Below are 12215 nucleotides of genomic sequence, written 5' to 3'. Positions count from 1 at the left end.
TTTCCATTTTGTTAATATCCACGTGGCAACTTTTAATTTATTCCCTAATGACAACTAGGAAGTCACATCATCACGTTACACAAATTTGACTTAAAACATGTTCTAACTCTAGTCAATGGTGTATACTATTTTTTCACAACTATTCTTTTTTTGCAAAACTGCAATATACACGCCTATTTTGCCCAAAAAATCATCTTAGTCCTTTAAATTTGAAGTTGGTCATTTTTGTATAGTAACTTTATGTCTATTTTTACCCAAAATCATCTTAGTCATTTATGGGCTAAGGGACTAAAATGAATTTTTATGATCACTTCAAAGTTAAAGAACTTAAATAATTTCTAGGCATATTAACCAAATTAAAATGAACAACTTCAAACTTAAAGAACTAATGATTTTTGGGATAATTTATGAGACTAAAATAATTTTTCAGCAAAATTAGTGGCTGTAAATTACATTTTTGTCTTTAAATTTTAGAACTTGAGATAAAGGGACTTGAGGAATATGAAATACAATATATAAATTACTTGATATAAATTTGGACAAATAAAGTTGTGGGGACCCGAGGACCAAGGAAGACTAAGAATGCTATGACCATTATTCATTCATTAGGTGAAAGCACCTTAAACCCGAGGAGTGGGTTTGCTCGCGAAGAAGGTGGGAAGGGATGAAATATCTCTTGGAAGCCCGAAAGGAGAAAATGGCATTCAAGGAGAAGGTTAAGGTATTTGAAAGAAGTTTCCTGTGAAAGCCTACCTACTACCTCCGCATTAAATGACTGGCAACAGCTTTATCAGCTGCATTGATGAGGAAATGACACCTGAACAGTGGATTCATAGCTAAGCAGCCCCTTCTACCACCTTCAATAGGAGTTTAATAGGACAAGTGTCTTAAAAAGAACCTAGAAGGATACAGATGGAGGACTAGGATGTAAGAAGCATAAGAGTATATAAAGGAAAAGAACTTCCAAATGAAGGGACCAGGGAAAAAAGATCAAGGAAAAGAGATTAGAACAAGAACAGTAGGGACAAAGAGAAAAAGGAGAGTGCATATCCTGCCACCAGAGGGGCATTTTTGTCAGTTGGCCTTGTTGCCACGGTAGTGGTAACGGTGGTGTTTTGGATATTATTCATATTGGCTTGGCTGCAGCGGCGATGGAATGGGAGTGTGGATTGTTTGATGCTGAGATTTAGAGAACACATTCTATCAAAATAAGGAAAGTAGAAACTGATAAGGAAGGAAAGCATTTGTCTTGGAGAGCAGGATCTCATGAAAGGGAATTGCAAAATGTGTAGTCTTAAAGTGTGGGGGTAGATGGTGAATTAATTTCTCACCTAACATCCCTAATAATTTGGTTAACAAGTGCGTGGATAGGCATTACTTGTCATTCATGCACTAATTTGAAATTTGAATTTTTTCCAACAAATTTCCTACTTTACTTGAATCTAGAGATTCATTAGGAGCTCCCAAATTCTATGTTAAAATTTTTAAAAAACTCGAGCTTAAAAAACTCAAGTTTTATATTACAATGAACTCAAATTTCACGTACTCGAGTTTCATGTGGATTTTTTAATTAAAAAATTAGATCAATAGGTGCCACCAACTCAAGTTTCAAGTGGATTTTTTAATTAAAAAATGTTAGATCAATGGGTGCCACTGTAGCGCAATTTTTAGGAACTCGATTTTTTTTGAACTCGAGTTTCATGAACTCGAGTTACAAAACAATGGTAGATTGCTAAATATTTTGCCAAATAGTGCTATATGGCAATTTTGGCCTTATACAACTAGCAACATTCCTCGTACTATAAGAGGAGAATGTTGCTGAGCATCCTAGGTATCAGAATAAAGTGAGGGAAATAGAGCAAAGAAAGATAGGGAGAAACGAAAGAAAGTCTACAAAAGTTGTGTAAAACCAGTGTTTTCCAAAAAAAAGCAATACAATCTTTTACAGGATATGGACACCAAGTCCTTCATCCCATAGTGGTTTTTCAACATAAATCTTTAGGTTTTCCACATAACTCTCTTGTCATCTCCAATCTTTCCATTCACTGCCTTTTTATCCCTTTTTGTGGCCCACAAAATCACTATTTTTAGTATATAACAAAGATGATGTTTAAATGTACTCTTAAGACTTAGAAAATACAAGCTTTCATCTTTTTTAAACTTAGCTTGCACGTACACTTTTCAAAACATTCACATCAGATTATCTATTTTACACTTCATTTCATTAAAATGTCAAATTTTCTTGATTCTTAAAATTATTTCTCTTCACACACAGCAACCATCATCCACTCACATCCTTCATCCTCAAGATATATAAAATAAAGAAAGAATAAACAACTAAATACATAATGAATAGTGTTAGTATAAATTTACACAATTAGAGCACTCACATTAGTGGGTGCATTATAGAAAAGTTGTGAAATTTACACAATATTGCTCAAAACTCACCCGTATCAGACTGTGTATTGCCTGTGTAAATATGCAAGGTAGCTACATTAATCGTGTAAATATATACAGTTACTATAACTTTGTATTTTAATTTTTTATTATATTTTCTCTCCCCTCTCTCATCATATTCTATCTCTTCCTCTAACTCTATTCTCTGACTATCTCTTCTTGAATCCTAGCATCTCTACAAATTCATCAAAATCATCCTAAAATTAGATCTAAACTCATTAAATCCACATACAAAAATTTTGACCCCAAACTCATCAAACATATATGAATTGTTATACCTATTATACAAAAAAAAAAGAATCATCAAACCCATATACAAAAAAAGAAAAAAAAGAAAAAAAAAAAGAATCATCAAACCCATATTGCACAAAAAGCGACGAAGAAGAAGAAGCACCAGCAGCAGCGACGAAGAAGAAGAAGAAGAAGAAGAACCAATAGCGACAGTTAGGCAGCGAAGAAAAAGCAAAGAAGTGGCAGTGGTGGCTGTGAAGAAAAAACAGAGCAACAACAGCAGTGGCGACATGGCTGAGAGAGAGGTAAGAGGCGAGAGAGGGGAGAAGTTGTGTCTTTGGGGTGAGAGAGGGGTGAGAGGCGACAGATTTGATCAGAGAGGAGAGAGAGATTTTAAATGATAATAATAATAATAATAATAATGATTATTTAAATAAAATATATGGTACTTTCTTAAAAAAAATAAACGGTAGAACAGATAAACTGATGTAGGAATTTTGGAGAGGTGAATGTGTAAAATAGAAAAAGTAGGTTCTTATGCTAAAATAAACAGAAAATTTTGCAAGGACCGATACAATTGCTCTATAGTAAACATGTAAATTTATATAATTATACATTGATTAATGTAATTAATTTTTAGATAAAATTATGTAAATTTTACATATTTTTCTATTATAAACTGACTAGTGTGAACGATCTGTATAATCATTAATCCCTAACTTCCTATGTTTCAAATTCCAAAATCCAAAATTCCAAATACAAAGTGACAGCAACCATAATTAAGAAAAAATATACAAAAAAAAAACTGAAAATGTCAAAAACCTTGTGGTATTTGGTGGTGGAGGGCCTGTTGGCATTAGGAATGACTCTCTCTCTCTCTCTCTCTCTCTCTCTCTTAAAAAAAAAAAAGGAAAAAGAAACTGTAACTCCAGTCTCCAGCATTCCAACCATTAGCTTCAGCAAACCCTAATCCTTTGACCTCTTTGATGGCCGAATCGTCCACTTAATCAAATTCAAAAAGCCAGACACTCTCTCCCGGAAAAGATGCAGTGGTCGACAGGATCAGTAGTCTACCGGAATCTCTTCTCTGCTACGTTCTCTCCTTCCTTCCAACCAAAGAGTCAATCGCCACAAGCATTTTGTCAACCAGGTGGAAGCTCCTTTGGACTCTCGTCCCAAAGCTAGACCTCGACACATACACGATCAGCACTTCGGAGCTTTGGGCTGATGATGATGTTGAAGATGCGCTTCCACATGTTGTGTCAAGTGTTTTGGCTCAACAACAATGTGGAGAGCTCCAAACTTTTCGCCTCATATGGGCATATTGGCGGGACGGTTCCCATCTCGACGCATGGCTTCGCACTGCCGCTGCTCGTAAAGTAAAAGAACTTAATCTCCACATTTATTCTGATAGGGAGGAAAATCCGAAATTGCCTCCAAGCTTTTTCTCTTGCAGGACATTAGTGGTTCTGAAATTAGACGGTGATATTGATTTTGATATTGATATTGACACTCCTTCATTATCCTTTAATTTCCCGAGCCTAAAGATACTGCATCTACTAGCAATGGGGTTGCCCTGTCCGCTCTGGCTGAAACTCCTCTCTGGCTGCCCTGTCCTCGAAGATTTCTCATTTACAACTGAATACTTTTACGAGGGTGAATACAAAATATGTGTTCCCACGCTCAAACGCTTAAGTATCCGAGAATTTTATTTTACTGACGATGATTTTGAACTCGAAATAAACGCCCCAGCTCTTGAGTACTTTGAATTATATGGTGAACTACGCGACATCAAATTCTATAAAAAACTAGACAACGTAGTTCAGTCGGATGTCTATATTTCTATATTTGATTATGTAGTATGTACCTGAAGAATTTTGCAGGAAATGGCTGTTCAATCTTTTTGCTGCACTGAATAACGTCAAATTCCTCTCATTTTCTACAAGTGGCACAGAGGTTAGATCCCCTTCATAAGTGCTTTATTTATTTTTCAATAAACCTATGATCTTTAGTTCAATTTCTTAGGACAATATGAAGTTATAATCTCGCTTTTAGGTTATATCAAATTGATGTTGATGTGATTTTAATCTCGCATGCAGTGGCACAAATTTGGAAATATTTATCCTTCCTCATTCCAGAATTTGGTCAAACTAATATTTAAAGTGAATGGTTGTAGCTGGAATATGCTACGAGACTTGCTCCAAAAAGCTCCTAATCTAGAAACTCTTGTTATTACTAAGGTTAGTTGATTTAATACAAGTATTTCTGTTGATCATTCATCTTCCCTAAACTTACACTTATGATCTGCTGTGTTTGTTGTCATCAGGTTTGTGATTTCGTTGAAAGCAACTTACATTGGAAGGAGCCACAATATGATCCTGCTAATCTGTCATCACTCACAAGTTTTTATTACAGACGATTTAAAGGTTTGAATGATGAAGTGGAACTTGTGAAATATGTTCTAAAGGAGGCAAGAGTTTTGAAGACAGCAACATTTCAAGTGTCTAGGGGAGAGTCGAAGGAAAGTGTTCTTGAGAAACTATCAATGTTCCCAAGGCGCTCAACAGCATGCCTACTTAGAGTTGAATGAGGTATACTTCTTTAACTGGTACTCTGCAACTAGTTCCAAAGGCAATGTTACAAATATTTTCTTTTTATTATTGACCCTCTGCTGGTGATAAGCTTTTATTACTCTTTTTTATTTTTTATTTTTAAAATTTTTATGTTTTTCCCTCCTTTGAATTGATTGATTGAAAGAGAGAGAGATTATCAATTATGCAATGTTCTCTGACCTCCTTGCAGTAGAAATTGTTTTTTGTGATAACCATTTTGCAAGACATCCATTTGACCTTCATAAGTGTTGTTTGTTTTTGAATTAGACTAAAAATTTGACAGAGAAATGTTCATAAGTGAGCTTTTGTTACCTCTTTATAGTTTATGTGTCTGAATTTTTAGATTCTTGGCTTACTCATTCTGTTGGGTAACTAGCGACAATTGAAATAATAAAACAGTTGAATGTAACTCTTGAAAGTATTATATGTGGATGAAAGATTTAGAATGTTTGATTTACTCTTTCACAGGCCTACTTTTTACCAAATCATTTTTGCTGGTACATATCTCACACATTTTGCTTTCGCATAACAGGTCAGTGTTTGGCTACATCTACATGGCACCTCCTTTCATGCCTATTTGCCCAGTTTTGTTTGCCTTATATAATGTTGTACATAAGCACAACTGCAGTACCCAATTTACTTCCATTAGGGTGAGATATATTAAGATGCACTTCTTATTGTAGAAAAAAAATGATAAAGTAAGATCTCAAAGGTAAATGCCTTCGGTAGGTTTTGGCTTACTAATGGTTGTATTTATTAAATAGTTGTAAGTCCTTTGTCTTTTAATTGTGTTATTGATTCTTGGGGGAAATGTGTTGATGATCCGTGTTTAGTTTATCAATTTATCCATAAAAATGGTATTTGGTACTCTGAGAACCTGGTTGTGGTCTGTACATAACACCCTTATCTTGAATGTGTTTGGCTTTCGATTAAGAAGCTTCTATAACAAAAAAAATTAGATGGTTTTAATGTGAAATGAGTCTGCCATCATGATATGTTTGATAGTTGATGCAGAACCTGTTAGTTCTTCTATAGTTCTATTGCACGACTGGGATGCAAATTCTGTCAACAAGTGTGTTCCTACAAGTATGCGTCTGCCCCAACTCACCCTATATATAAGAATGCATCACATCACTTCCATTGGATATTGGCTAAACTAATTGTTGATCAACATCTAAAAATACTATTAATCTTTTATCATTAGCTGCTCTACTCACCTGCATTGGTGCTTCTTGTTGAGACTATAAATCTTTTTTTGTTTTTTGATAAGTAACTATAAATCTTTTATCATTAGCTGCTCTACTCATCTGCATTGGTGCTTCTTGTTAAGCCCTTCTCCATCTTAACTTTTTACTCATGAGCTTTCAACATTGGACTGGCGTAGCATGGGCAACTTACAATTAACTTGTCTGAGGTACGGTTTCATTCCAATATTATGACCAGATGGCATGTGAAAAAACTATTCATCTAATCTGCTCTTAGATGGTTTCTGAGATGGATACCTTTTGACTTCAGCTTTTCCAATCCTTTCCTTTTGCATTTTCTTCCTCATCTGTATAGCTTTGGCTTCTTCTACCACCTTCTTTTCATCAAGTCTTACCTTATTTTTACTCTGCATGACATTGTTCACCTACTTTTTATAGTTTTTAGTCTTGTTAAGCTGATGGTGGCATTAGTTGCGAGGAAGGAAAAGAAGAAATAAGGTGGTTTTCTGAAGGTTTTGCTTATGCTTCAGTTGACATACTGAATAGAGAGAACAAAATATCTTGTAATGTCCCACCCCTATTCTGCACTTGAGTTAATTTAGGATTTTTAATGTTAAATTTCTAGTTATTTTCTAAACTGATAGTTCTGGAAGAAGAACTATAATGCTAATGGCTTCCTGCTGCCGCACAATTTACATAAAGTTGCACTGGCCTTGATGTGGTCTGGAATTGCACCTTTAAGGTAATTTAATAGCTAGATTTGGAAAGTTAGAAAAAGAAATGCTGAGATAGATTATGTTTTGTGATGATGGGTGTGACCTTTATAAAAGCCTAAGTCAGAGTTTTGCTCTCTACCTTTCATTGATATTTTACTTTCTAGATCTCTGTGATAATTGCAAAGGTAGGGATTGGAATTCTCCTTATGAATTGGAAGTGGAAAAAATTGTACAATGACCTTGTTTCCATTTTTATTTTATTTGTCAAGTTACACTATAGGGCTTCGTGGAACTTCAATCCCTTTGAATGGGTAGTCTACTGAGCATGTTTGGTTCATTACGAAAACATCTAATCTCTTAGCTCATTTTTTTAACATAAAGAATCTTAGGAGTTTTATAATCATGCTCCTCCCATTGTCATGCCTTCCACATGCTCTCTTGAGAAGGGCTCTACTGCCAATATTGAAAACCAAATCCACTTCGCGTGAGCTTGAAGTAAAAAACCAGTTCTTAGGTATTTAGAATTTGGCAGCCTTACCGAAGGTCTATTTTCAATGCATAATAACTCCACCCGTAGTTTGCTACAAAAGCATTGTTGAAATTCTCAACTTTTGTAAAACTGTGCCCTCGTAACCCTTTTGGCTTACTAATGGACTCCCACTCTCTTAGACATGTTAATTTTGAGCCCTTTGAGTCTTCCCACCAAAAATTAAGTGGAGGAAAATGAGAATGAAGGGGGAAATTATTAGATATTCCCAAACTACAAGGTTATTAGAAAAAATTTTTTCCTTATTTTGTTATTATGCTTCTGCATGTTTAGCCAACAAATGATTTTTTTTTTTTTTTTTGAGAGAGTTTCAACATATGGCATTCGCTTTTAATGATATCTCTTTATCATCAGACTAAAACACTAATCAGTTTTTGGTGTAGGTAATTTTCCAAATCTCTTATACAACCATTATAGACTTTACCAGTTGAGCTAATTGGAACCAACGCCAACAAATGAAATTCGGTGCCCTCATCTCCCGCATGGGAGCTGTTGACTGGCTGCCCAAGTTTTGTAGCAATTAATATATATTTTTTCATGATAATTTTTTTGGGGGAAAGTTCTAAATAATCTTTAACAAATTTGAGATAAAACTATGAGTACACTCTACACCATTGAATATATTCTAGTTAGGACAGTTATAGGTTTGTATAACTTGCTCAATTAAGTGGGTTTTAATTATTTTTATCCATATTTCTTTCAAAATTTTTTTTTTTTCCATCTAATAATATCTCTTTAACATCATGTATTTTTTTGTGCTGAGAAAATAACATCATGTATTAAATGTGAACACATTTCCTTCTCAAAAAAAAAAAAAAAAAAAAGATAAACTACATATTTGGTCCTTAACGTTTACACTATATTTCAATTTGGTCTCTAACGTTTCAAATGTGTTAGAATAGTCCCTAACCTTTTGGTATATGAGTCAAAATGGTCCTTGCTATTAAATGATGGATGGAAAATACTTATGTGGCTAATGGTGGTATTAAAATGTTAATTTTTATGCCACCTATATGCCACGTGGGTTAATTAAAAAATTATTTTTTTAAATTAAGAAATAACAAAAACAATTCACTTTTTTTCTTTTCACTTGAATTACAAATCTGATTTCAAATCTGAAAAACTTTGCTGTCTAAAGACTAAAACTCAACTACTACATTAAACTCACTAAAGCATCTTCAGTCACAATACAATCCAAATCTAGATACCATCACAAACCGAGTAATAAAAAAATATACTTCAAGGACGCAAAATCAAATCAATATTCTAAAACCAAGAATTCAGTTAGATCAAAACGTAACTATTCCTTTCAAGAACTTCAGCATCGTCTTCCTCTTCCTAGTTCCTTCCATCTTCAATTACTGTAGAGAGAGATACCATCTGTGGCTCTAGTGAGTGGTGCTCCTCTCCCCACCCAGATTGTTGGTCCTTTCTCTCCCCACTTTTGGGTCACGCGTCGTCTCTTAGTAGTTCTGTTTGTCCTTCTCTTGGGTTTGGTTCTTGCGTCGTCTTCGGAGCTTAATGGTGCCATGAAGCCTCTCTATTGAGTCCTTCTGTTGTCCTTTGTACCATTCAAAGTCACTCCTCAATGCACTCTCCATGCAAGAACGACTTTCTCTCTCTTCCAGCTAAAGAACAGTACTATGCTGGTTCCTAGGGTTTGTGATAAGCAGTGGAATTAGGACACCTGTCTTTATACAGCTGGCCAAAATAGCCAAATACCATCGTTGGCTGAAATTTTTATTAATCTACCACTATTTGAGAGATACTTAGTAATCTACCACCTTTTTAAAACTCGAGTTTCAAGAATTTGAGTTCCATAAAAATAGCCATTGTGGCAGGCCATGTAGAACTCAAGTTTTGTAAACTCGAGTTCCTTGTAGTTTCTAGATTTTAACACTTTCTAGTTTCTACGCTAAACATAAGGTGGAAAAAAAAAAGGAACAAAATAAACCAGAGACAACGTGAGAAAGAAAAAAAAAAAGAAAAAAAAAAAAGAATCAAGAATAAGATGAGAAGGTGAGGCTCAATTGTTAATGGGTTCATCATTGTCATCCTTACCGTTCGATTCCACTACTTCAAAGCCACAACTAGCTCCGTCGTCTAATTCCCAGGTGAAAAGACCTAGTGAGGTGACAAGGTGGATTGGGGCTGGGTTTGAGATCTTACGTTGTAAGGTTTTTGCCTTGATTTCCTCTTTTCAAAATTATGATGCCACCAAAGGGGCATTTTGGTCAGTTGGCCTTGTTGCCACGGCAGTGGTAACGGTGGTGTTTTGGATATTATTCATGTGGGCTTAGCTGCGGCGGTGATGGAATGGGAGTGTGGATTGTTTGATGCTAAGATTTACGCTCTGTTTGTTTTGAAATAAAATAATTTCAAATGTAAAATATTTTACAAGTAAAAAAAAAATTTACAGTAAAATATTTTCAGTAAAACATTTTCAAGTGTTTGGATTGTCCTAGACACTTGAAAATGCTAGTACAAATTAGCCACCACCAACCACCGCTGGGTGCAAGCACAAACCACCAACAACATTACCAAATCCAAATTAGGAAGAAGGAAAATAAGAGGCCATCACTACTGCTGCCACCAACCGGCCATCATCAACACCGGAACCCACCCCCAACACCATACCCAACCGCCAAACTCAAAACAAACCCCAGCAAAACCATACCCAGCCACCAAAACCATGCCCATATCCAGCCACCACAACAAACCATAAAACCATACCCAACCACCGCGACAAACCATCGATCACCCAACACCATACCCAACTGCCAAATTGAAACAAAACCCAGCCACCAAAACCCAAAACTAAACCCACCTACCAAACTCAAAACCAAACCCACTATTGACAACCCACCTATCCATATTTGAGAGATGCGGCCTGAAAGATATTAGGAACATGAGGAAAAGTGTAGAAGGGAGGAGAGAGATACACAGCAACCCAGATTGACGATTGGCACCGCACTTACTGTCGCAACCTCTATGCTGGAGACATCGACCCTGACCGCCTCACCGCTCACTAGTAGGAGTCCTAATGGATTGCCATAGAGAAAAGAAGAAAGATAAGGTAGAACTTAAGAGTGAGAACGTATAGTAGTTGTGAGAGAGGGAAAGCAAAAACTGAGAGGGACTGAGTTGTGAGGAAGTGAAAGTATCGGGTAAGAGGGAGGAGAGCAAATGTAAAATGTTTTACCAAAATTTTAAGCGTAAAATATTTTACACAAATTTTCCTAAGTTGATTTGGTTGACTGAAAATATTTAACTTTTAATTAAATATTTTACTGCAAAATAAACATGGTAAAATGGGAAAATATTTTACATCGAAACAAACGGAGCATTAGAGAACATTTTTTGTCATAATAAGGAAAGTAGAAACTAATAAGGAGGGAAAGCATTTGTCTTGGAAAGGAGGAGCTCATGAAAGGGAATTGCAAAATGTGTATTCTTAAATTGTGGGGTTTGATGGTGAATTAATTTCTCACCTAACATCCCTACTAATTTGGTTAACAAGTGTATGGACAGGCACTAGTTGTCATTCATGCACTAATTTGAGATTTGAATTTTTTCCAACAATTTTCCTACTTTACTTGAATCCAGAGATTCATTGGGAGCTCCCAAATTCTATGTTAAATTTTTTAATGAACTCGAGTTTAAAGAATTCAAGTTTTATATTACAATGAACTCAAATTTCACGTACTCGAGTTTCATGTGAATTTTTTAATTAAAAAAATTAGATCAACGGGTGCCACCAACTTGAGTTTGAAGTGAATTTTTTAATTAAAAAGTGTTAGATCAATGGGTGCCACCGTAGCACATTTTTTAGGAACTCGATTTTTTTTGAACTCAAGTTTCATGAACTCGAGTTACAAAACAATGGTAGATTGCTAAATATTTTGCCAAATAGTGCTATATGGCAATTTTGGCCTTATACAGCTAGCAACATTTCTTGTACTATAAGAAGAGAATGTTGCTAAGCATTCTAGGTATCATAATATAGTGAGGGAAATAGAGCAAAGAAAGATAGGGAGAAAGAAAGAGAGTCTACAAAAGCTGTGTAAAAACCAGTGTTTTCCCAAAAAAAAAAAGCAATACAATCCATTACGAGGATATGGACACCAAGTCCTTCATCCCATAGTGGTTTCACCCTAAATCTAGGGGTTTTCCACATAACTCTCTTGTCATCTCCAATCTTTCCATTCACTGCCTTTTTATCCCTTTTTGTAGACCACAAAATCACTATTTTTAGTAAATAGCAAAGATGATGTTTAAATGTACTCTTTAAGACTTAGAAAATACAAGCTTTCATCTTTTTAAACTTAGCTGCACATACACTTTTCAAAATATTCGTATCAGATTATCTATTTTACATTTCATTTCATTAAAATGTCAAATTTTCTTGATTTTTAAAATTATTCCTCTTACTTTACACACAACAACC

General features: G+C 35.1%; 1 protein-coding gene across 1 annotated transcript; it reads left to right on the top strand.

Moving 5' to 3' along the window:
• Window positions 1-3698: 3698 nt before the first annotated feature.
• On the top strand, window positions 3699-6086 carry LOC112004328 (F-box/FBD/LRR-repeat protein At1g16930; the record flags this gene model as incomplete). The annotated part of the gene is made up of 4 exons (XM_024036557.2): window positions 3699-4644; window positions 4788-4928; window positions 5015-5279; window positions 5833-6086. A coding segment is annotated over one exon (861 nt), but the record flags the coding sequence as incomplete, so codon positions are not given.
• Between the last annotated feature and the right edge of the window lie 6129 nt (window positions 6087-12215).

The sequence above is a fragment of the Quercus suber genome, unplaced genomic scaffold (genome assembly GCF_002906115.3).
Source record: "Quercus suber isolate HL8 unplaced genomic scaffold, Cork oak 2.0 scaffold_79, whole genome shotgun sequence".
NCBI lineage: Eukaryota > Viridiplantae > Streptophyta > Magnoliopsida > Fagales > Fagaceae > Quercus > Quercus suber.
The sequence above is the reverse complement of the archived record's forward strand: the minus strand, read 5'-3'. Positions and strand labels throughout refer to the sequence as shown.